General features: G+C 45.7%; 1 protein-coding gene across 2 annotated transcripts in view; it reads left to right on the top strand.

Moving 5' to 3' along the window:
- The window catches only part of Kcnj6 (potassium inwardly rectifying channel subfamily J member 6), a 187,227-nt gene that overhangs the window by 99,454 nt on the left and 61,311 nt on the right, over nt 1-26,462 (top strand). For both annotated transcript variants that reach the window (XM_036203567.1, XM_036203566.1), the window contains exon 2: nt 6,419-7,339. In XM_036203567.1, the coding sequence (XP_036059460.1) occupies nt 6,419-7,339 (921 nt within the window). The remainder of the gene's footprint in view (nt 1-6,418; nt 7,340-26,462) is intronic.

Here is a 26,462-nt window from a genome sequence, read left to right as displayed (position 1 = left end):
TTCATTTGAACCCTTGATCTGTCTAGAACTCACTGTGACATAAAGGAGGAAGAATCTGGTCTCAGTCCATGCAAGCCATTGCTGACGCCAGCATGTGCTGGATGAAACCCCTGGACGCTGTTTGCTGGGCCAGCACCCGTACTGCAGTACCCCCTGCTTCCTGCTGAGGCTCTTCTGCCCTAGCCTTCACCAACCCGGACTCAGCCACTCCTCTGCGGAGCCATCTCTCCAGCTCCACTGTGTTTATCTTTCTGAGCAACTGCCATACTGCCATCCATGGTGGCTGCAGGCTCTTCCATCCCTATCAGCAATGTATCCAGGCTCATAAATACTTGTAATTTTCCATTTTCTTCCTTTTTTTTAATAATGGCCTTTGTAATGTGTATGAATTGGTATCTAATTATGGTTTTGATTTGCATTTTCCTAATGCCTAGCAATGCTGAGTATAGTTCATGGGCTCATTGGCCATTGGTGCAGTTTCCTTAGAAAACCCTCTCCAGAGCTCTGGTGCCTCTGCTGTAGGAGTTCCTCACATCTCCTAGTTACCAATGCCCTGTGGAGTGTGTGGTTGGAACACATCCTCTCCCGTTCTGTGAGGCGTCTATCTTTTCATCTAGCAAGGCATGCTCAACAGAAAAGGAGCCCACATGTCCACAGGCTGAGGTCCCTGTCTGAACTACTGAAACTGAGTCAACTGGATGGGATCAGTGTGCCCATCCTCTCCCAACACTCACTGTAAGATACACACACACACACACACACACACACACACACACACACACACACACACAGAGGCTGGCAGAGTCAGGAAGGAGATGATCATATTTCATCCCCTCATAGGAAGCCTAGAGAGAAAAGAGGAAGTGAACCAGATACGCAAACTCAAACTCCACCCTGTCCCCAGTCATGTACTTCCTCTAGCAAAACCTCGCATCCTGAAGGCCCCAGCGCCTTCGCGGACAGCACCAACACCGGGAACCAAGTGTTCCAACACAGGTTCCCCACAGGGCACTTCTCATTCAGATCGCCACAGCTCCTAAGACACTGCCTGCGTCCCGGACTGTGCAAGGATGCAGAAGAAATGCTCCCCAATCCTTCTGCAGCTTGCACTGCCACACATCTTGGAATGCTCTAGAAATGTCATCCAGATCATCCCTCAAATTCACACGCGCACTGCAAGAAAGAACTGTTAAGTGACCCCAATGGCATTTCCTTCTGTGACTCCCCAGACACATCTGCACATGGACTCGTGGGAACTGCTCACAGCTAACAGCTGCAATAGTCCTTTCTCCCTGGACATGATTCCCATGACGCCACAGATGCAGTCATGAAGCCCCGCTGTCCCTGGCCCCATCACCTAGTCCACCCCATACCGCGCTCTCCTGGCTGGTCTTGCCCTTCCTGTGCCCCAGGATCTTCTACTCTTGCAGTATTGTCCTCTTGGGCTCTCTTTCTCTCAACTCTGTGCTGTTCTGCCCATCCCTCATCATTCCATGATGAATGTGGTCAGCCCCTATTGTCTCGATTGAAGGAGCACCACCAAGACCACCTTCTCACCACACTTCCAGGGAGGCCTGGTTCCCTTGGCTTGTTTTTGAAGTCACTGAAGCATCTAGACTCACTAATCACAGCATTCAGTTACCCACACACTGACTCTTACAAGCACAAACACACACACTCCATCTTCGCCTTTCTTCCTGTCTCTCTCTTAACTACTCTCCAGACTGGTAACTCTTCTTAGAGGCACTGCGTATTTCTGGCTGTAAAATCAGAGGTGGACTTGACAACAGAGGCAAATGTAGAATGCCAGTCACAGCCCTGGTTTTTCTTGTTCCTAGACAGATGGCAGGTATAACACGAATCTTAAAAGGTCTTATTAAATAAAAACCTGGAGCCAGATATCGGGGTTAAAATCTGAGAGATCAGAGGAATAGGAAAAGCCACAGCTAACCTCACCTCACCAACTCTGCGGCTTCCAAAGAGACCTACTTCCTGTCTACTCATGCCTATATGCCTCACTTCTATTCTGCCACCTCACTTCCTCTCCACCCAACTACATCACTTCCTCTTCCAGCCCAGCTCTGTCCCTTCCTGTCTGTCTGTACAAACCTCCAGACCTTATAGTTAACTAGTGCTGGAATTTAAGGCGTGTGTCATCATGCCTGTCTCTGTTTCCAGTGTGGCCTTGAACTCACAGAGATCCAGACAGATCCCAAGTGATAGAATTAAAGGCGTGTGCTACCACTGCCTGACTTCTATGTTTAATATAGTGGCTGGCTTCTTCCTCTGATCCTCAGATAAACTTTATTGGGGACACATAAAATATCACCACAGGCAGGTCCCCACACTGTTTGGGACCCAGGTTCCTTCACCTCTTGACTTCTGTTACCCCCCCCCCCCCCCCCCCCACACACACATAGAAGAGGCAAAGATCTAAGAAGGGACTTTGCCTACTGTTTAAAACCTTGATCCTGAGAGTCATACTCCACTGTCGATGGGGCATGACTCCATCACTGAGGCCACCTTGACAGAATGGCAGGACTCTGTGTACAGAAATTGAAATGAAGCCAAGCCACATAGGACCAATAAGGCGGAGTGTCTTTATTGGGACCTCAGCAGGCGCTGTCTGACTCAAGCCAGAAGGAGGCAGCACTGAGCAGCAGTGACCAGAGTGCCCACACAGGAAGCCTTCCTTGACCTGGGGGGTGAGGCACCCACTGGTGGTCCTTATGAACTATGATGTGATTTAACATGAACTATGGATGTGATTTAACATGTCTGACACACAAACATCTTAGCCTTGTTTTTGGTGGGCCTTGAGTTATAGCCTCAGCCAAGACATTTCTCAAAGGATCAGCACATCTGCGCACAGGGCACAGTGGAGTCTGGTCAGAGCACACAGAACGATGTCATAGAGAACTCAAGCCTCCTGTCCCACTTCAGTTATCCACTGGGTATCTGCAGCGTCTAATGGGGCTTTGAAAGTTCCTGAGAAGACACCACAGGGACTCTCAACGTCATCTAATCCTTGAGGTGCTATCAAATGAATGGGGCTAAGTGAAACCTCCAAAGTGAATGGGTTTTAAGTCAACCACAAACCACTGAATCTACTGGATGGATTGGGGTCTTCAGTAGCTGTGGCTCCTTATCTTTGCTGGTCATGGTTTTTGTGTGTTGTTTGTTTGGTTGTTTTTTTAGCTCTCTCAAAGCCCATGTGTTTGAGCTTGGTCTAGTCGTCAGGGTTCTCACTTTGTAGACACTCTACTCTATGGTCCAGTGTTTATGATAAAGGTGTTGAGAGCACAGTGAGAGGATCAGAAGAAAATGCACACTGAGCTTTCAGTTCGAGTGATCCTTTCAACTTGACAGAACCTAGGACCAGTCAGAAGACAAACCTCTGGGATTTCTGGAATTGATTAACAAAACAACCATTCTAAATCTGGGCAACACCATCTCATGGGTTTGGGTCATAAAAGCAAGAAAGCAGCTAATGTGAGACTCCACAAAAGGAAGAAAGGAACTAACATAATCACTCACCTCTCTGCTTCCTGATGACAGTGCAATCAGAGGCCATGGGCTCCAGCTGCCATGCCTTCCTCCACCATGATGAACTGCACACTCAAACCGTGAGCCAAAAAAGAAAACAAAAAACAAAAAACATCCTCTCTTGAGCTGCTTTTGTGGGGTGTTTTGTCACAGCCATGAGAAAAATGATTAAAACAAAAGGTAAAATCTGAGGAGCAGAGTTTGTTTCTCTTTGGTCACCTTACTGTGTGATCTCTATCCTTCTGAGCTGGAATGCAAAGAGGATGGGGATGTGGTCCTCACCCCAAGGAGTCAGCCGACAATCTCAGCACATCATCAACTCCTCAGCCTCTCAGAGAGGCCCCTCAGTTCACGATGAACACCTGGTGTTGGAGCAGAGCTGCCAAATCAAAAACTAGGGGAAAGAACTTCCAACAGGAGGCTGATCCCCTTCATTGTATCAAAATATAAATACCCAGAAGGCTGTTGAGAGGTAGCTAACATACAAACCCTCTCCTTCCACTTCAGGACTCAGAGAAATAGGTTCAGAGTGGCCATGCACCACACAGCCTGCCAGAGGTCCAGACCTCAGTATGCTTCCGGCCTGCTGGGGTCCCTGTGAGCTTGCAAAGCCTTTCCTGACTGCCACAGTTTGATCTCAGTAGTCAACCAGATGGAATCCTATTTAAAGGCCACTGAGGAAAGCTGAGCAAAGAGAGCTGAGGGGAAACCACCCAGGACCAAAAGCATCCTCCTATATAAAGGCTGTAGCAGGGGACAGGGGCGGGGCCCTCCACCCACATACCTCACCCACCTGTAGCCCTCCCTACTTCTCTATTCCGGCCCTAGTTTTCTTGCTTACAAATTGAAGGCTCATTGAGGCCGATGATCTATAGGACAGGCTATCAAATTACACAGTATGCTCTATAGATTGGGTGCTTCCTTGGGTAGAAACCAAAAAACAGATCCATGTAATTGATTTTAAAGTCGACTCACCAACCACAAGCAAGGCTGATTCATAAGTTAAGAGAGTACCTCACAAGTCCCAGCCCTGACTGTTTTCTTATTTAAATAAGTGATAGTTTCTCCCTAGACTTCACTTCTCCTTGAACCAAGAGGAAAACTCAGCCACCACTGAGCAAATGCCTAGCTCAACTGAAGGACCAGAGTGAAAGCCTGGGGAAAGAAACTGCTCATAAAACTTTCAGCAGCTCTGAAATCACTGGCTAAACAAGTCATTGCAGACAGCGGTTTCTATGCATTTAATAGCAGAGCCCGTTCTAAAATTCCCTTTGCACTCGGCAACTAAGAGAGCTTTCCTAATGCGTTACTAACTGGTACATTCTTCACAAAGGCCATCAGAAAGAAATAACTCCACATGCCAAGGTACAGATGCTCAAAGCTGAAGCAGAAAGCAAACCAAATGTGTGAATACACAGAGAGAGAACATTTCTCCACGCTTCTTTTTTAACCTTGGCATTGAATCAACCATTAAAGTATAAGGCATGCACCCTTCTTAAGAAAGTGTTTAAGCCCTAAAATTTGAGCAGTACTTTAAAGAACTGGTTCAAAATTCTTACCCTAAATATAAAGAGTAATAAAGAAGCAGTTTATTACAACAAGGTGTTTAATGACATAGCATGTTGGCCCATGTCACCTGTGAGGTTTCATTTTCCCTTGTAATGACCCTATGAGTTGGTCCAATGGACATTTTTGCAAACAGAGAAATGAAAGATGTGAATAGTATATTTGCCAGTTCAAGTTGCTGTAATAGACAGTAGATATTGATTTGTTTTACCATTCTGTTTTGGAGGCTGGAAGTTCAAGCAGGGCTGGTTTCTGGAAATCAATCTCAATCTCTCTCTTTCTCTCTTTCTCTCTTTCTCTGTGTGTGTATGTGTGTCTCTCTCCCCCCTCCTTCTCTCTCTGAGGTGGTGTCTTTCACTCTATGTAGCTTTCCACATGTTCATGTGCGTTCCCGTGTCTCATCTTCTAAAGACATGGGTTGTGGTAGATTAGGCCCCACTCAACCTGTAATCATCTCCTCAAAGGCTTGTATTTTAACTTTTCTCTCTGCTGTGACAGACCAGCTGAGGAAGGCAACATCAGGATGGAAGTTTTCTTTGGCTCAAAGTTTGGAGGCATGGTGGCAGGAGTGTGAGGTGGCTGGTGACATTGACTCCCCCTCAGAAAACAGGGAGGCAAACATTGATGCTTGCTTGCTTGCCCTTTCTCTTTTTCATTTAGTGTGGGTCTCAGTCCCTGAGAATGGTGACCACATTCAGGGCAGATCTCTGCTTCTCAGTTGAATCTTTCTGGAAACATTCATAAAGACATACCCAGAGATGTGTTTCCACAGTAATTGACAACTACCAGAAGTTTCAGTCCCTAAAGACAGTCATCCTGAAGGTTCAGGCTTCACCTATGTGTCTGGGAACATCACTGTTTAGTTCATAAAAGCATGTGGCATTCATACTGGTGAGTGACAGAGCCAGTATGTCTGAATGCCAAGATGCCTTCTATAAGGAGCCTGCTGTCTCTCTCCCCCATGCTTTAACATCTCAGATAGAGTCAGGCGACACCCTGCCATGGAAACAGGGGCAGTGGAAGCTCCTGGCAGGGAGCCGAGGTCCCAGCACAGAGCTTCATCCTGGTGTGCTGGGTAACAAAGGACTTGTGCATGCTAGATCTCAGCACACAGCAGTGCAAGTCAACTGAGGACTTGTCCAGATGGAGCGGAGTAAAAATGGCTCTGTTAGCCTAGTTCATAAGTGCAAAAGTGGTATTTGAGTTTCCTGCCATAGATTAAGTGTGTGATTCCATTAGCTTTAAAAAAAAAAAAAAAAAACCAGCATTTCATTTGGACTCTCTTTTCTTTTCTTCAAACTGCCAGCAAATGTCCTGGAAGGTGATTCCATGGACCAGGATGTGGAAAGCCCAGTGGCCATTCACCAGCCAAAGTTGCCTAAGCAAGCCAGAGACGACCTGCCAAGGCACATCAGCCGAGACAGGACCAAAAGGAAAATCCAGAGGTATGTGAGGAAGGATGGGAAGTGTAACGTCCACCATGGCAACGTGAGGGAGACCTACCGATACCTGACGGATATCTTCACCACCCTCGTGGACCTAAAGTGGAGATTCAACCTGTTAATCTTTGTCATGGTCTACACAGTGACATGGCTCTTCTTTGGGATGATCTGGTGGCTAATTGCATACATCCGGGGAGATATGGACCACATAGAGGACCCCTCCTGGACTCCCTGTGTTACCAACCTCAATGGATTTGTCTCTGCTTTTTTATTCTCAATAGAGACAGAAACCACCATTGGTTATGGCTACCGGGTCATCACGGACAAGTGCCCCGAGGGAATTATTCTCCTCTTAATCCAGTCTGTGTTGGGGTCCATTGTCAACGCCTTCATGGTAGGATGTATGTTTGTGAAAATATCCCAACCCAAGAAGAGGGCAGAGACCCTGGTCTTTTCCACTCATGCGGTGATCTCCATGCGGGATGGGAAACTATGCCTGATGTTCCGGGTAGGTGACCTGAGGAATTCCCACATCGTGGAGGCTTCCATCAGAGCCAAGTTGATCAAGTCCAAACAGACTTCAGAGGGGGAGTTCATCCCCCTCAACCAGACAGATATCAACGTAGGGTATTACACCGGGGACGACAGACTCTTTCTGGTGTCGCCGTTGATTATTAGCCATGAAATTAACCAACAGAGTCCCTTCTGGGAGATCTCCAAAGCCCAACTACCTAAGGAGGAACTGGAGATTGTGGTCATCCTGGAGGGAATGGTGGAAGCCACAGGTAAGACGGGTTTCATCCTGTCAGAAATGCATTCAGCTGAAACTCTCGGGTGTGAGATGCTATGCCTATGTGTCCTATAACCTTAAGTACATGCTCTGAGACTTCTAGCCACTCAGTTTTCAATTTTTGTAATGTTATGATTTGTTTATTTTATTTTATTTTATGTGTATGAATGTTTTGCCTGCATGTATGTATGTGCACCATGTACATGCCTGGTGCCCATGGAGGCCAGAAAAGGGTGTCAAATTGTCTATAACCAGAGTTACAAAACAGTTGTGGTAGGTGCTGTGAAACCTAACCAGGCTCCTCTGCAAGAGCAGCCAGTGCTCTAAACTGCTGGGCCATCTCTCCAGCCCCTATTTACCTTTTTAAATGCCATTTTAAGAGCAAATTAATGATGTTTTTAATACACTTTAAATTTCCAAATACTTAATGAAATTAGATTTCAATCTGTGTCCAAAGTTTATTTTGAGTGATTTTAGAGCATTTCCCATTTAAATATTTGCAGCTATGTGTTGGCAAGCCAAAGGGGGAGAGTTAGACCTTTCAAACAATAAGAAAAACCATCGTTCATAAAACCCATGGAAGTGTTAGGTGTCTCTCCACACTTGACCCACCCAGTGCTCAGTATACATCACACTAAAGAACCAAAGATGGTCCCCATAATCCCACAGGCCTTTTGTCATCAGCACGAGTCAAGAATCTGTTGGTGGCCTGTTCTCAGGGTTTAAGAAACTCTGCTTCCATTTGTCTGTGCTCAAACCTAAATTTCACACATGCTCCACATTCTGAGAGCAAAGTGGGTTCTGCCCATATATACTGACAGTGGGCTGAAAGTCAAAAGCCTGAGCAGAGCTACAGACCTCCCAGGAAGTGTATCAATCCAATCCCACTCACCAACTCTTCAAAGTTCTGAGTTGTTGCTACACAGTCCGGGTCCCTCCCCCGCCCCCCAATCTGTCCTGTGTTTGGAAGCCTCCAACTTGAAATTCTAGGTTGGCTGGTGTCATGTGAAAATGTATATACTCTATGAACTGGTCCCAGTCTTCCTTAACCTGGTACACTTTTCCAAAGGGAAGTCCCTGGTCCCTTGCATCTGTCTCCCTGTCTCCCCGCACCAGCAGGAGGCAAAGTCACGATTCCTACCAAGTAGTCCTTATGGGGGACAGGGAAACTTTTCCAGTAAGCTTTTACATTTCAGCAAACTGAAAATGTTAGTCTCTGTGGTCCATCACTTCTCTTTCCACAGAACAAAAGGATTTTTAAAGAATAACAATATCCACTTGGCCGTCCATGTCTAAGGAACCCACATTCATGAATTCTACCAATCATGGATCTAACACATTTTAAAGCATCTGTTATTGAATGCTTTCCTGTTTCTTACCATTATTTCCTAAATAATACAGTATAAATATTTATATAACATTTGCATTGTATTAGGTATTATAAGCAATCAAAAGTCTGTGGATGAGTGTAGCATCTATGCAAACACAACTATTTTGTAAGAGGGACTTCAGCATCTAAAAATCTGGCATCTTTAGGGAGTCCTGGAATCGATGCCCTATGGATATGAGAGACAGCTTTGCGTTTATCTCACATCTCTGGAGCCAGGCACAGGCCTAAAAGTTTGGTATGCAAAAAGGAGTGAGAAACTGACTCTCTCTGGGGGGAGCAGCTCCCCAGCACTGGGATGGGAAAGACTATTGCTGACTTCTGAGTCACAAGCTCTTGGTTCCTAAAAGACTTCAGTCTGTATTTTGAACTGGAACATTGGCTGGCTGGTGTGAAATTCTAACTAGGAACTGCAGATAGCAGCAGAGCTGCGGGATCCTGGGGCCAGAGTGTTTTATGTTCTTCTGGGGTAATGATGGATTGGAGCAGAGGGGAAAAAGGAAGAGGAGGAGGGGGGAGGGAGAGAAGAGGAAAAGGAAGGAAAGAGGTAGAGGGAGGAGGAAGGGGAGAGGGAACAGATGAGGAGAAGAGGAGAGAGAAGGAACAAGGACAGTGAGGAAGAAACGAGAGAGCACGGTGCCCTTGAATAGGGAGCTCTGGCACTTTCAGACAGACCTGAGCCTCCACACCCTGGCAGAGCCCCGACTCAGAACCCCCTAGTGGTGTCTGCAGGAACAGCTCCCACAGCACGTGCTGACTGACCATCCCGATGTTCCTTCCCTCTGGGCAAACTTGGGGATGGTCCAAGGGGAATATGCCTTTTCCTGGTCTGTGTACACAAGAATCCAAGCCTCTGGCTCCCAGTGCTAACCCCATCTCCAACAACAGCAGCTAAGCTCCCCACTCCCCCCAACCAAAGCCCAGCCTCAAAATATAAATGGATCTGAGCAAGAAAATCATTTTTGCACTGTCCCCAGGGCGGACCTTGTCTTTCTGATGACAGCTTGTGTGGAACAAGACTATCTGCAGTGAGAAACATCCTTTTTAGGATAATTAACAGTGATCGTTGCCTAGAAGCACTCTTGCCTTTCTGAGTTCTTAGCCACACCTGGGTAGTTGCCAGCAAAAAGAATCAAACTCTCTACCACTCCTGAGGAAACATAACACTATTGATTTTCCTTTTAAACATATATTTTAATATATTATATATTAAAATATATTATAATACATTGTGAATATGCTATATAGTATATTTTAAATATATCATACAATATATTGTAAATATATTCTATTATATAGTATAGATATTTAATGTAGATATTTTATAAGATAGATAGATGATAGATAGATAGATAGATAGATAGATAGATAGATAGATCATAGATGGATGATAGATAGATGGATGATAGATAGATAGATGATAGATGATAGATAGATAGATAGATAGATAGATAGATAGATTGAGTGAGTGAGTTTCCTAATTTCTGGTTAGTAGAGGAAGGGTGTTCTAGAACATTCCAGGGGTGTTTGGAAGCTAGACATGCATGTCTTGGTCCTTTCCACATGGGTTTCATACAGTTCAGTATCTTCCCCCAACCCCCGCCCAATAAGTGATTTCCGAAACTTTAGCAGGACATATTCTTTGAAAATGAAGACCACATTGGGGCAATAGAAGGCAGGTGAGATTTTTAAGGAAGGAGAAAAAAAGGTTTCAATGTCTCAGCCACAGAAAAAACTGTGCAAACTGGAGGGAAGCAAATTGAGGTAAAGATCTGATTATTTGCTGGACAGCAGGGCTGCAATCCAGGAGCCTGAGTGCCTTCTCTCAACTGTCCCCACTGGACCAGTGAGGCCCAGCTGTTTAGAGCACTGGCTGCTCTTCCATATGACCCAAGTTCAATTCCCAGCACCCATATAGTGGCTCACAACCATCTGTAACACCAGTTTCAGGGAAACCAATGTCCTCTTCTAGCCTCCAAGTACACTGCACACACGTAACACACTGACATTCATGCAGGGAAAAAATAATAATTTTGAAAATTTTATAAAAGCCTGTCTCCATTGACAGTGAACAGTTATGTCCAGGGGTCTAGATTAATGAGACTGCATTAGCAGAATCACACTCCATCAGGGCCCAACATGCCTGTCTTTGTTCTTATTTTTCCCTTGGAATTTCATGCATGCATATGATATAATTCAATCATAGCAAGAGCCCACTCTCCTGCTCCAACTCCTGAATCAGCCATTACCACAACCTCCTCCTCCTAACATTCTGTCTAGTCAGTGCTCTATCCACTGAAGCATGAAAGAGTCCACAGCCCTGAAAAAAAAGAAAAAAAGAAAAAGAAAACAAAGCAATAACAACAAAAACAGGCTCTCTCTCTCCCAGGCACCATCAATTGCCAACAACTCCTTAACTGGAGAAGGAGCTTGTGAGCCCCTCCCCTATCTGAGCTGGACTGTTGGATGGCTTGATCCTGTGCAGGTCTTGTGCAGGCGACCACACCAGCTGTGAGTTCATGGGTATGTAACAGTGCTGTCATCTCCAGAAGACAGTTTCACAGCTGTCCTCCCTGACTACTGGCTCCTACAATCTTTCCACCCCCTCCTCCAGAATATTCCAAATCTGCGGGGGGGGGGGGGGGGGTGATATGGATGTCCCATCTGTGGCACAGCATGCCACAGTCACTTACTCTCTGCACTTGGACCGTCAACATGCCCTTTCCATCATGCACATCACAGGCTCCTGGTGACCCTGACAATAGCATATTCCAGAGGCCTGAGTCATTTTTGCAGTGACATGAGCACTGAGGTCTGGGGGCTGCTGGGAGCTCAGCTAGTGACCAAGCAACAGGGGGCAGTGCAGGCTGTGGTTACTCCATGGGAACTGTATGTTCCAATGCCAGTTGCACTCCAGACTCCAATTCCATCACAGAAAATGAATTCAAGGGTCATGGGTTGTGACCCACTTGCCTGTCACACTAGAGACTCTGGGCTGGATCCTCAGCATCACAGAAAACTGGAAGTTGTAGCACATGCCTATGATCCCAACACTCCATCAGTGGAGGCAGAAAAAAATCAGATGTTCAAGGTCATCCACAGTGACAGAGTGAGCCCCAAGCCAGCATGGAATACAGGAGAACCTGTCTTAAAAGAGAGGGACAGAAAGAAGAGAGAGAGAGAGAGAGAGAGAGAGAGAGAGAGAGAGAGAGAGAGAAAGAAAGAAAGAAAGAAAGAAAGAAAGAAAGAAAGAAAGAAAGAAAGAAAGGCTCTTGGAGGCAGGAAGCAAGCCTTGTCTATCCTTAACACCTTGAAGGGATCCCATTAGTCAGACCGACACCATAAAGGACAGGCACACATTCTCCAAGGACTGTGGTGTCCTGGGCCTGCCTTCAGTCAGAGGGGTGACTGTGCCGACCTCTCGGGAACCTTCCAGTCATGTGATTCTATTTTTGAACATAAATCAAACCCTGGAAAATTCTGGTATCAGCCACCCAGACACCCCAGAGCTGGCTGTATGTCATCTGCAAATGTATTTTTGAAGGGGCCTTTATGTCCCCGACACATGGGCAATTTTGAGGTAGTGATGTTTACAGAAGGTTTCTTAGCTACGTAAACAAACACGCCGAGCAGCTGTGGCAAATGTGCATTAAAATAGTAGAGCATTCATCCAGACTGTTATTTATAGAGGGCAAATGGGCCTCGCAGCTAGATGACAGCCACCCAGCGCTGGGCCCTGGGCCAGCCAACGCCTCACTGTAGCCTTTCTGATTGAACTTCCATATTTACCCCCAGTGATTATGCAGCTATGACATGCAGCCTGCCCCCTCCCCCAGTGTGCGCCTCCATGGCATAAACATCCACTAAGCCTCTTTGGGTTTGGGTTTTATACTTTTTATTCTGAAAATTGTACAACTGATAGAAAAAAAATAAGCCAAACAGTATCATGAATCCCTGGGTACCTGTCATTTGGTTCTGATACTTGTCAATTCAGAACCAAACATGCTCCTTCACTTTCTAATATTCCCAGTGTTGCAGAGTTTTAACTACAAAATAGTCCTTTTCTACAAAAGATAAAGACTCTTTGGTTTGTTTTTTTTTTAATGTATTATGTTTTGATTGATTGATGATTGGTTGATTGGGAGGGGCAGTGTATATGCCACAGCATAAGTGTAGAGATCAGAGGACAACTTATGGGTTTACTTCTCTCCTTCCACTGTGTAGGTCCCAGGGCATAGGAGTCAGGGTATCAAGCTTGGTAGCGGATACCTTTCCCACTAAGCAACTTCTCTGGGACAGGACTCTTTCTAATAAAACCATGAGCACTAGGACCATGGCTCAGGATGGTGAAGTGTTTCCCATGCAAGTGTGTAGACCTGAATTCAGATCTTCAGAAATGCATCGTTAATCCCAGTACTCCTAAAGTCACATGGGAGATGAGAGAATTCTCTGACTCTCTTGGACTAGCTAGCCTAGCGCATACAGCAGAAAAACAGCAAAGAAACCTCGTTTTAAACAAGGTAGGCGATAAGGACAAGGACCAGAGGTTGTTCCACATCTGTGCCATGAATGCCAGGGCACACACGAGCAGGCATGCGCACACACACACACACACACACACACACACACACACACACACACACGATTCAAACAAGGTTAATTCTGCACAGTTGGGTAAAGTCTCTTTTCAACCCTTCAGTCTTCTCTTTCCATCTGTGACTTTTTTTTTCTTCCCTGTAACTTTTTCCCCAGCAAAGAGAACTTATGGAAGGTTTAAACACTGCATAGAAAACTGGAGAAAATGGAACACAGGAAGGAGCTAACTAGATACCACCCTATGTCAGCCCTTCCATGTCCACAGGTCCTGCAATCTAAAGAGTCAATACAGAGTGATTAAAAATATTTGAGGAAAAAAATTGCATCTGTCCCGAATATGTAGAAACTATTTTTTGGCATTATTACATACAATACAGTACAGATGCTATTTCTGTGCCATTGACATTATGTGAGATATTATAAGCAGTTTAGAGAATATTTAACATATGGCAAGATATGTATAGGGTTCTATGCAAATTCTATACCAAAATATGTTTGTATGTTGTCTTATGGTTTCTATTGCTGCAAAGAGACCCTATGACCACAGCAACTTTTATAAAGGAGAACATTTAATTGAGGGGCTCGCTTAAAGTTTCCTTGGTTCAGTCCATTATCATCATGACAGGGTGGCATACAGGCAGAGGGTACTGGAGCTGAGAGTCCTTACATCTTGATAGGCAGCCAACAGGAAGTCCACTGTGACACTGAGTGAAGCTTAAGCAAAAGACCTCAGAGCCCGCCTCTACAGTGACACACTTCCTCCAGCAAGGCCACACCCACTACAACAAGGCCACACCTCCCAATAGTGCCACTCCCTTTAGGGGCCATTTTCTTTTGAACCACCACATATGTTAATATATTTATGAGGACTTGAACACCTATGGATATAGGTAGCTCCAAGACCTCCAGGAGCAGTTCCTCATGGCTAGCAAAAGGCAATGTGCACACCAGGAAACAAAAATTGCCATTTGGGTTACCAGGGAGGCCGGCAAGCTCTGGAGATGGAAGAAGAGAACTGCTCCACCCCCTCATGACGGACTCATGTGGAAAGACTGTGTGTAAGCAAGACTCACATCACCGCAGAGCTTGGGACTTTTGACATAAAGTCTTCCCCAGTTCTTGATTTAAGGCTGAGGAAGAGAAGAGAGGTTTCAAGGCCAAGATGATGTTGCTGAGGTTAAGCAGCCACTTGAAGGGCAGGCCTCTGGGGCTCAGGAAGCTGATGTTGATGTGAACTCTCTCAGCTCATTTCTGGGCATCATCAGTCCTGTGGTTCATGAAGATTCTATAGAGAAATGTGTCCGGAACAACGAACTAGTATTTAAATGTGTACAGTGCAGGCATCAGTCAATACACACTCATCTTTTCTCCCTTAACGTTTTTCTTAAGGTTCCTTTGTTGGTTTCCCAGCCTAATCAATTCTCTTCAAAATCCCTGATGAGATTTGGAACAACCATATATTAAAACAAGGTGTGTTGTTGTATGGCAGTTCTGAAATCAAAATTAAATATTGTCTATAAGAACATCCCAGGAGACCCTCATGCTGCCAGGTCTCAGTTCCAAGAACTGTTTTTATTTGCTGTAATCAAAATGCCAGTCTGCTCTAATAGGAGAGGAGAGGAGATTTGAGTCTGGAGGGTAATAAGGCTGATAGAGCGGCTCTCATAGGCTCTTCGCAGAGGTTCGGCAGAGCCCTCACAGTGCCCAGTCTCAGTTCTCCCTTTTGTTTTGATAATCTACATTCATTCCATCCTGGGCAAGCTCTATATCCAGTTCTTTATTTCTGTTTAAGAGCTGTAAGCCCAGTTACCTAATCTTGGGAGAAAGTTAGATGGTAAGACCTGAAACTCTAAGCACTGGGCTGAAAAGCTCTGGAGGGATACACACTCTGGTGAGTCTCTAGAGACTCTAGGAAAGTCTCGAAGGCCAGAATCTCTCTTCTGTACATAGAGGAGTCCGCCTCTCCTTGTTCTTTCAGAGACTCTCAACCCACCTATCTACCCAAGATTTCTTTCCAAGATACTTACTTGGTATCAGCTATCCCAGGAGTAGCTTTGGTGGTGGATTAACCAATGGCACTGCCCCAGAATGGGGTAAAGCCTGCAGTCATCAACCCCTGGGGAGCCTGTGGTCTCACTCCTGTGTGAGGTTCACACTGTGGAGTGTCCACACCAGGACTCAGGATTGTCCCACCTCCTCTGCCAAAAGCAAAACACTGCAAGAGGCAAACATGACCTCTGCAAACATGGGGAAGGGCTCGGGGAGAGGCCTGGTCCATGAAGTGCTTAAAGACCTGACCTGGATCTCCAGTGTTGACGTAAACAGCCAGGGGTCACCACCCATGCTTGTCAGCTCAGAGCTGGGAAGTTGAGACAGTAGGCTCTTCAGGATCACCAGCTCAGCATAATGACTAGGTCCCAATGAGAGGCCCTATCTACAAAGGAAAAGTGAACGGCTCCTGAGGTTTGACACCCAAGTCTGACCTCATGCCTCTATACACACCTTCACACACACACACACACACACACACACACACACGCACACACACACGCACGCACGCACGCACGCACACACCCCTGCACACATGAACACACACATATACACATTCCCATATATAAACAAAACAAATTCTCAAATTTCAGAAGGTGCTGAGAGAATTCCATAATTCAAAAGGGTATCAGTATTTTTGGTTGAAAAATTTAAAATACTGGATAGAATATTTTACTATTAAAACACACTTTCCTGAAAAGTATTCCTTTTCTTTCCCCGAAATGGACCATGGGAAGATCCACAAATAAATGCACAGAAGCCATTAGTGATGGTCACATAATAGACACAACATGGATTCAAACTCAAGGGCACGTGGGACCAGGGAGTTAAGTCTGCTCCAGCCACGGACTATGCTTATCTTACACAGAAACAGCAGTGTCCCCATTAGGAGATGCTGTCAACCGCTGCAGTGGCTCTAATTACCACAGCCTGAAGTCAGGGGAGTTTTATTATTTCCTATGAGTGCTGACAGCAGATTGCCAGTGAAGCAATCCAACCTGACAATTTCTAACCACCCAGAAGAGGATCGCTGGGGAAAAGCGCATGGATTATTTCTGTGTGTACATATGTGCACACTCCTGTACAACAGCTAGGAATTAGCCATGCCCTTGCATCTATTTATGATCTTGTCTGTTATATCAATTACCTATCCAGCTTATTTCTCAAAAATGATATCTCTCAGCCATAGACCTACTCATCCGTACCCTCTTAATTTTGACCCACAATTGCATCATTCACTGGCTTGCCTCAGTTTCTTCAACTCTAAAATGGGAATGCTACTTCCCACACAGGTGACCTTCCTATTTACCAAATCCCTCCAGGGCAGATCATTTCCTTCCCAGAGGCCGCCCCAGTGAAACAGTAAGAGGCAAAGCTTTGTCAGGGAGGCAAAGGAGAAGACCAGTCTCACAAGTGGCTCCATTGTTTCCAGGGACTTTGAAGTTTGCACAGAATGTCAAATGATCCCCTTTGAAGGTGCTTTGAATAGTCCATGTGGAAAATATTGACCGATGGGTGCCTGTGTGCAAGCCAAAGTGGCCTCTGCCCTGGTCACCTACTGTGAATTATAAATTGATGATATTTGAAATAATGAGGAATACTGGAGCCAGTAAGAAAGGACTCTGCATTCCCATAAATAGCAACATTCATCACTACAATGTCTGCCAAAGGTGGCCATGAATGTAGATTACTCTCACCTCTTCTGAGGCCAGTGAGGACAGGACGAACAGTGTGCATCTGAAAATAATACTTCACTGTTCCCAATCCCTCTTGTAGATGTTTCTTGAGATTTTTGAGGTGCCTGGCCATGTTCCTATTTGGAAGATTTACCTCTGTGTTATTAACTCAACCCAACCAAATCATTTCGACTTCCAGAAACCTCTAAAATATAGAGTTAATTCTACAACGTGGACAACAGACATGACTTTCTCCTAAGAAAGAGCGATAACCCTACTGTATCAGTCTGCTTTGACTATGTTGTACTGCAATAACAAACACACCTAAACAGTAAGGGTTTATTCCTCATTCATAAGACATGTCCTCTGCAGCTCTGCCTGTATCCTGTTCACTGCAAGAGGCAGGCTGAATGAATAGTCACACGTGGGACATGCCATTCTCCTATGGGGGAAAACAGGGAAATGGAAAAACATCTTACTTCTGCTCTCAAGTTGTTAGCCATAGAAAGTCGTGTGGCAGAGCCTGATGTCAGCAAAATGGTTCTATAAAATTCTCTCTTGGGGGTTTGGAATGAATAATTGAGATCAATGATTTAATCCATCATAGATCCCCTCCAAGTTTGAAAAAAAAACAGTACATAGTTGAAAACTTTGTGTGAGGAACAGTTTAAGATGTGTACTGGTCATGAGTTCATCCCACACAACCATGCAGCCCTCGGAGGAGGATCCAGGCTTGTGTTTTCCTGTTGAACTGAGGCCATGGGAATCAGACCTATCAACAGAAGCAGAGCAGTGAGCATCGCATTGGGCTGTTGGAAAACCTACAAGCCAGAGTGTGGCAGTACTACCTGCTCTGGGTTCTCACGGCACAGTGACCCCTCTGCCAGTCCAAATCCTGGCTGGCTCAGTATACTAGACCCCTTGCCAAATCACTGAGGATGTGAAGCATGACTGAGCATCAGCATGATGCTGAGCAGAGCACCAGGGACACTGGTTGTTTGTTACCATGGCAAAACCCACCCTGCTTCGCCTGATGCAAAATGTCACGACAACACTTTGACAAGTGGGGTATTGCACACGCCAAGCACACCACACTCACCAGGAAGTGAGTTTGCAGCTCGCATCTTTGCAGAATGTCTTCTTCCTGCTGTAAATTCTCTCTTCCCTGGATGAGACTTTATTTAACACCAAACAAGCTGATTTTTAATCTGTCTCTGTTCTTGCATGTTGGTGTGTCTGGACATACCACACTCCTTAACTTTACCATAGCATATATATATATGGGAGGGGATATATTTATATAAATATGTATATTTGTCCTATGGGCTCACACATGCAACCCTTTATGATGGGACCCGGTACACAGTAACTGCTCCATATATGTAGACTACTATTCGGTTCTACATATTTTCCGCATCACTGTCAAGCATTTGGCAACTCCTAACTGACAATTTTTACCTCTATTCATTTACTTATGTAGAGTGTGTGTACATGTGTGTGTACATGTGTGTGCATACACAGTGGCGCATGTATGGAGGTCAAAGGACAACTGATAGGAGTCAGTTCTCTCCTCCCATGTGGATCCTGAGAATCCAACTCAGGTCACCAGGCTTGTTGGCACACACTTGACCTAAAATGTCAGCTCACTGACCCACTAATTACTTCAAAAAAATGTCTCTCATGTTTATTTTCAGACCTTAAAAACAATTTGAAAGGTTAAGACCATTCTTATTTGACAAATAATGAAGATTGGCTCTTGGATGAGGAGTTGGGATGGAAATGACTTACCCAGAGTCACACAGCTGACATGGTAACATCAGGATCAGACCTCAGGGCTGTCCAGCTCCCGGGCCCTTCTGCCTCTGAGGAGAATCCTAGTCCCTAAGGCTCGCTTGAGGGTCACCACCATGATGACACTGACCGCAAGTCCCTACTGAGCCTGCAACAACGCCTGATGCTGTGTTATCTCTGAGCGATTAACTTTCCTGCCCTACATAACCTGACCAAGGTGGGCGAGCAGGGGAGAGCCTCAGGGCTGGAAAGGTTCCTCAGTATGTAAAGTGCCTGCCTTATAAGCATGAGGACCTGGGACTGATCCCCCAGAACCCATGTTTTAAAAAGCATGGTGGCATGTGTTTGTGAGATCCCAAATCTGGCAAGTAGAGCAAGGTGGCTTCCTGGGACTGACCGGCCAGCCAGCCCAGCTAGGTGGCAAGTTACAGGCCATGATAGGCCTTGTTGTAAGAAAGAAAGAAAGAAAGAAAGAAAGAAAGAAAGAAAGAAAGAAAGAAAGAAAGAAAGAAAGAAAGAAAGAAAGACAGACAGAAGACAGAAAGACAGAAAGACAGACAGAAAGAAAGAAAGACAGAAAGAAAGAAAGACAGAAAGAAAGAAAGACAGAAAGAAAGAAAGACGGAAGGAAGGAAGAAGAAAGAAAGAAAACTGGTGATAAGATCATGAGGAAGTCCCAAGGTTGGTCTCAAACTCCATGCTCATGCACATGTGAGCACACATACACACACACACACACACACGCTCATGCACATGTGAGCACACATACACACGCACACACACACACACACACACACACACACACACAAGCACATACAGAAAATAAAGGAATAAACTTAAAAGCATAATATAAGGGCAGCCCGCTGTCCTTTTCTCTCCAGTCTAACCGAATACCCACAGCAGGTGACTGTCCAGCAGCAGCTCTGGGCCAGCCTGATCCAATGCAGCCCAGTGCAGTGCCAAGTATAACTCACCATGCAATCAAGAAGCCAGCTGACAAACCTTAGGGAAGGGAAGATGAAAATCTAGTGTTAAGAAAGAAGACTCAATTGTAAGAAGAATCAATTTTAAGTCTGGACTCCCTGCCAGAAAGTACAATAGTGAAGACATCGATTTAGGGCAGCCTAGTTCAGCTTGGCTGAGGTTTCTACTTCTCTGTGAAATCCCAGCAAGAGCCCTTTTGTGGGAAGATGAAGAGGATGGTGGTGGTGGTGCTGAATTGGTAATGATGATGGAAATGGGATGAAGATGATGATGATGAGGGTGGTGATGGTGGTGATGGTGATAGTGGTAGCGATGGTGATGATGGTGGTGGTGATGGTGATGATGGTGATGATGGTGGTGATGGTGATGATGGTGATGATGGTGACGATGATGGTGGTGATGATGGTGATGATGATGGTGGTGATGATGGTGATGATGATGGTGGTGATGATGGTGGTGATGGTGGTGATGGTGATGATGGTGGTGATGGTGGTGATGATGATGATGGTGGTGATGATGATGATGGTGGTGATGATGATGATGGTGGTGATGATGATGATGGTGGTGATGATGATGATGGTGGTGATGATGATGATGGTGGTGATGATGATGATGATGATTGGTGGTGATGGTGATGATGATGATTGGTGGTGATGGTGATGATGATGATGATGGTGGTGATGGTGATGGTAATTCCCCAGTCGCAATGCCATCCTTAGAAGACTTCAATTAAGTGTCTATTAATTAAATATATTTCCTTTTATATTTTCTCAAATATTTTTACATCACATTATATTTATAATAGGAGGTCTGTGGATAATAACATACAGAACGACACATAAAACACTGAGGAGACAGGACTACAAGAACTGATTCTAATATAGGCCAATGTTATATTTTCCATTGGCCCAAAATTAAGTAGGCTTAATACAACTCAGAAAAGTAAAGTGATAATAAAGATAGTATCTGCCAATGATACTTGATCCTAAGGCCAGGAGAAGCAAGAGGCCACACTCACTGATGCACGACAGATGGGGCATGACCATATGTGAGGTCAACAAGTCCAATACAAGCTTGGAAGATTACAATGATGAGTTCCAAGAGCAGCCACAATCTCTACCGTTATCATGAGTCTGGCACAGACGTACTCCAGCTTTTGGTGGAGAAGCCAGCAAAAGAGTCACCTTGGCTGGACACCCATCCCTGGTAGGAAAGAGACTCATTGTAGACATTTGACGTCCCCATTTGTCAAAGCAAAGCCTGCCGTGCCATCACATAAGCAGATAGGATGACACAGTGGCATCAGATAGAATGAAGACAATCTAGCAAAATGTTAGACAAGGCTCAATGGAACATCTTAGGAGCAGTGGCCACCCACAGCCCAGGATGGGGGCACAGGGAGAGTACCAGAGTTTCTTGTCACAAGTCTCATCCTAGGTCTCTTCCTATGAGGAAAGGAACCTGAGACAGATCTGAGTACACTTTTAAATTTTTCATCTGCTCATCTTCCCAACTTCTGTGCTCAGAGATCCACTTGCATGCTTGGACTCCTCACTTAGGTACCTAACAAGCTCACACAGCCTGGCACCCAAGGCAGGAGGCGGGACTGCTCAGTTCACCAGCCCACTCCTCCCCATGAGCATCAGTGATGTCATCAACACAGGGTCTACCTCTTTCCCCACATGGACAACACACGCACTTTCACCCTACATCGCCAACTTGCCAGGTCAAGTTGTCAGGGTGAGGAGCCAGAGTATTCACCTGGTCCCTCTGTGAATGACCACGTACAGAGGCCAAGGCACTCCTAACAAAATACTAATGAGAATCAATCACGTCCCCTGCTTGAAAGTCACCAGCAGGCTGGGTGTGGTGCTGCACGCCTTTAATCCCAACACTCCGGAAGAGAGAGCCCAGTGAACTTCTGTGAGTCTGAGAGCAGGCCAGTCAGGGCTGAGCTGTGAGACTTTGTCTCAAAAACAAGTCATTAAAAAATGTAAAAGCTCCCAGAGAGTCCACTGCCTCAGGAAAATCTAGATAGCTCATGAGAGCCTCCGAGTCCTTGCGGCCAGCCTTTGCCTCCACCCTGTGTGCCCGCTCCTATCTCCAGCCACTTGCTTGTCTGACTCACGCTGAGCCACATGAGTTTCCATTTCTTAGGGAGCCTTCTCAGAAAGCTCATAGGAGCCACTTCCTGCACACTGAACATGGCACAGGCTGTGTGCTCAGGACTGGTGGTGAATGTCCCTCATTCATTCAATTATTAGCAGTCCGGCTACATATTCTGCAAGCTTGGTACTTTGCCTTGCTTAGTACTGTGCTCCCAGAGTCCAGGAGCAAGTAAATTATGAATGGATGAAAGATTCTGTACGGTCACAAACCAGCTTGGCTCCTTAAGCACACAGAAAAAAAAAAAAAAAAAAAAAAAAGTCTTCTATGGGGCTCACTGCTGAGAACCAGGTGGGTCAGGTGACTCCCACTGGGCTGCAGACAAGATGAGTGTCCTTGACATCTCTCTCCATCAGGATGGTTTTTGGTCCGATCACTACACCGAGTCCAAAGCTCCCACCCACTGATATTCTACACCTCCTCAAAGGGGACTCTGGTCTCTCAGTTGCCTAGGTCACACATCTGGCTGTCATCCTTCCCTCTGTCCTTCCCTCCCTGAATGCTTTGAGGACCAGCCACTCCTCAAGCCCTGAGCTGTGGGGTAGTTCATGGGGCTTCTTGATGCTTCCTCTGGACTCTCCATTGCCACCTGCTGGAGAAGTCATGTCATAAACCTACAAACCTGCCTCTTGGATGTGAGGTGTGCCATAAACAACCTGCACCACCCACCCAACTTGCACCACCCACCGTATGTGGTGGCCCTGGGTGAGCTTGTCCACTCACACCCAGACAAGTCCCCATTCTTTATCCCCTAAGCAAGCATCCCTGGTCACTTTGGTGGAACTAGAGAATAAAAACAGACCACTTTGGCACATCACAATGTGTGACCTGTCCAAAAACACCCTGTCCTCCCCCATCCTGGCCACACACAATCGCATGAGCCCTGGGCTCATGGTGAGCTAACTCACAGCTGGCCTCACACCTCCTGTGGCACTAGGCTGCCCGAGATGCCCTCTCTTCCTCCAGGGAGCCCTTTGGAGGGCTTGGCAGACTCAGGAGCTCTCTGTGTGCCTCTGATGCTTTTCCATAGAGGTGACAGACCACACGTGGGCGGCTCCATCTGACAACAATTTTTAGGATAAAAGTTGCCTTTTGTTTTCTATTTTCAGCAAGAACTACAATCTGGCCTATGATTGGTGCTGGATAAAAGAGATGAAATCCATGATTTCTTATAAACAAGGTCTGGACTTTCCTTCCTAAATGTGTCTCCAGCCTGTGGTACTTCCTCCTCACCCGTAGTGTGCTCCCAGAGTCAGGCAACACCCAGTTTTCATCTGGAGATGCTATGTTGCTCATGGTTGTTGTGGTTTAAATATGGCCCAATCGGCTCATGTGTTGAGTACTTAGTGTCTATAGCTGTGGTTCTGTTTGGGAAGTTTGGGGGACCTTAGCTGAAGTAAATGAGTCACTGGAGGACAGACCATAAGAGGTATAGGGACTGCACCTCTCACCATGATCCAGAATAAAGCCTTCTCTCTTAGACTGCTGCTGTCCAGCATCCCTACAGCGATGAGAAAAGCATGCCATGTTTTACTGAAAAGTCTGCCCGCTGTTCTGTACAGCCCTTTCCCCACCCAGGAGCCATCATGCGTTCACAAACTCCATCTGATATGACAGATGGTTCGAAGCAGAAATTCAAAAGGCACACTTGTCCCCAGCACTCAGTCTCAGAATTCCACACAAGGTTCTGCAGAACAGAAGTGTGGCCCGATCCTGTTTGAAGAAAGCCTTAGTGTCACCAAAGGCTGGCGAGGCCAGGAAGCCGGACTGAGAGAACCACAGTCACTAGAAGTTCATCCTGTCTATTCCCACGCACTAAGAGGCCCTTGATGTCATTGAGATTTACCACCAAGTCCCAATAAGTAAGCCTATCAGGAGACAAGGTGTGAGAAGGGGGTCTGGACATCATAAGATTCTAACCTGACGTCCAAGGTAGTCTACCACTCAGCCCGCCCACTGCAGCAGTGACAGCAGAGGACATAAAACTGGGACACATAGCAGCACCTCCACCACCTTTTTTTACTTTTAACTGACAAAGGAAGGTCACATTTATTATGTATAACATAATATTTTAAACACACACATATGATATGCTAACACAACAAATCTTTATCTTCTGATCCCTTCTTCAAATTTGCTTTGTGCTTTTATTTCTGAGACATGATGAAGCTTCACTCTTTTGACCCCCATGACACTCCCTCCCCCCCCTTCCTCACTCACTGAAACCCTTCTGTCCCGCCAAGTCCCTCTTCTACTTCCAAGTCTGGTTGTGTGAGTGACACACTGAGTTTCATTGGGGCGCCTTCATGGGTGTGGATGGAGGTTACTCACAGGAGCACAGGCAACTTGTCACAGGCTACACCACTGAAGAAAATAATGTGGCTGTGGATTTATAGTCTTCCTGCTGGGGATGTGGCATGGACCACCGCACCTACTTCATAGAAGCTGGGAGTCAAACCCAGGGCTTCATGCATGCTAGGCAGGCACTCTACAAACTGAGCTTCTTCCCCAACCCCCTAACAAGACCATTATGAAGGGTTGTTTTTTTTTTTTAAAAAAAAAAAAAAAGGCCACTTGTGTCAGGCTCAGAGAAGCTTGGTCCTCCACGAAGATCTCCATGTAAAGACCCAGCCCTACCTTTGAGAGACTGGCATCTCAGAGTAGGGCTTTGACAAAGCCTTCTCTCTAACAGGCCAGAGCATAAATATTTACTGGGGACAGCCTATACCATAACCACTCAGCTTTGTTACCTAATATGGAAGCAGCCTCAGGCAGTAAGGGAGAAAAAAAATCAATAGGGCTGTGTCCTGATACAATTTTATTTATGGACACATTATCATTTTCATACATCATAAAATATTTTTCAGCCCTTTTAAAGGTATCAAAACCATATTTAGCTCCCCCTATTCCCTATTCTGTAAAACAGAGGACCATACAGTGCAGAGTAGGGTCACACATGTAGGGGTGCTTGGGAAGATCAGGAGCTCCCCTCCCTCTCACAGAACACTCTACTTCAGATAGGTTCTGCTGGGCCTGAATCAGTGCTGAGACCCGGCAGGCAGAGTGTCTGCAGAAGGAGCCCTTCCTGGGCCTGGAGAGCCTAAATCACTTGCATTGGTACTTCTCCTTTGAGTGGAAATCTAACAGGAAGCAGAGGTTTCCTGACCTTTTGCAGAGCTCTGATTGAACTTGTATGCAGAAGCAGGACTCCATCAGTAAACAGTGCTGTTATTTATATTGCATTTTCAAAGAAAAAGATTAAAGAACATGAGCCTTTTGTTTTAATGGATTTTTTACACCGACGCAATCCCTTTCTGACTTGCTTTTGTTTCTTTGGACAAAAACTGCTCCCCCAACTTCAGTCTCCCCAGCTCTTCTCCAAGGAGCATTTATTCTCAGCCTTGTTTCATTTGGAATTTGAAAGCCCTCAACTCCATTCCTCCTCAAGACATGCTCTCTTTGTCCAACACCTCCCTGCCAGCACCCCAGTGTGTGCAGGAGGCTGCGGATTCTGCAGTCATTTTCCATCAATGATGACACATGCCACTTTGTCTGCAAATGACATATCCTGTGTGTTTGAGAGGTGGCTCAGCAGTTAAGAGCATTTGTTGCTCTTGCAGAGGACCCAGGTTCAGTTCCCAGAGACCACATGGTGGTTTGCAAGCATCCACAACTCAAATTCCAGGGGATCTAATGTTCTCTTCCATCCTCGAAGGACACCATGCATGCATGCATGTGGTATGCAGATAAAACACTCATACACATAAAATAAATAAATCTACAACATGAGAGTAAAAAGTAAAATAATGCATTTCATATTCATACTGCAAACCTCGATCCCTATCAGACCAGCACAGAAACTGTGCAGAGAGCCATCCCTACTAATGCACTGGCAATATCTCTCCTCTTTCAAAACGGCTACTGCCAACACAGCATCCAAATGACATTCACACTTTCTAGTCGCTAACTGTGCTGGTTAGTTTTATGTCAACTTGACACAAGCTAGAGTCATTTTGGAAGCAGAGGCCTCAGTGGAGAAAATGTTCCCACTAGAATGGCCTGTGAGCAAGCCAGTAAGCAGCACTCCTCCACGGCCTCTGGGTCAGTTACTGCCTTGAGTTCCTGCCCTGACTTTGCTAGGTGATGGACTGTGACCTGAATGGTGTAAACTATAATACCCCTTTTCTCCCTTTTGCTTTGGTCACGGCATTTTAGTACAGCAATGGAAACACTAACAAGACGCAGGCAAGACCAAACATGGCAGGTAGGAAGCTTACCAGGACCCAGGATCTTGGGTGATAGGAACTGTGACAAGCTCTTACTTAATACATCTGGACTTGCCTGGAAAAAAAATCAGTCTTCCCTACTGGGGATGTTGGTTGGAAAATCCACCATCTGGTTCTCTGCTATTAGTTGTCCTGTCTTTCCACAGTGTGGTATTGTGTTCCCAACAATATTGTGTACCCTAA

Source organism: Onychomys torridus, chromosome 12 (assembly GCF_903995425.1).
Source record: "Onychomys torridus chromosome 12, mOncTor1.1, whole genome shotgun sequence".
NCBI lineage: Eukaryota > Metazoa > Chordata > Mammalia > Rodentia > Cricetidae > Onychomys > Onychomys torridus.
The sequence above is the reverse complement of the archived record's forward strand: the minus strand, read 5'-3'. Positions and strand labels throughout refer to the sequence as shown.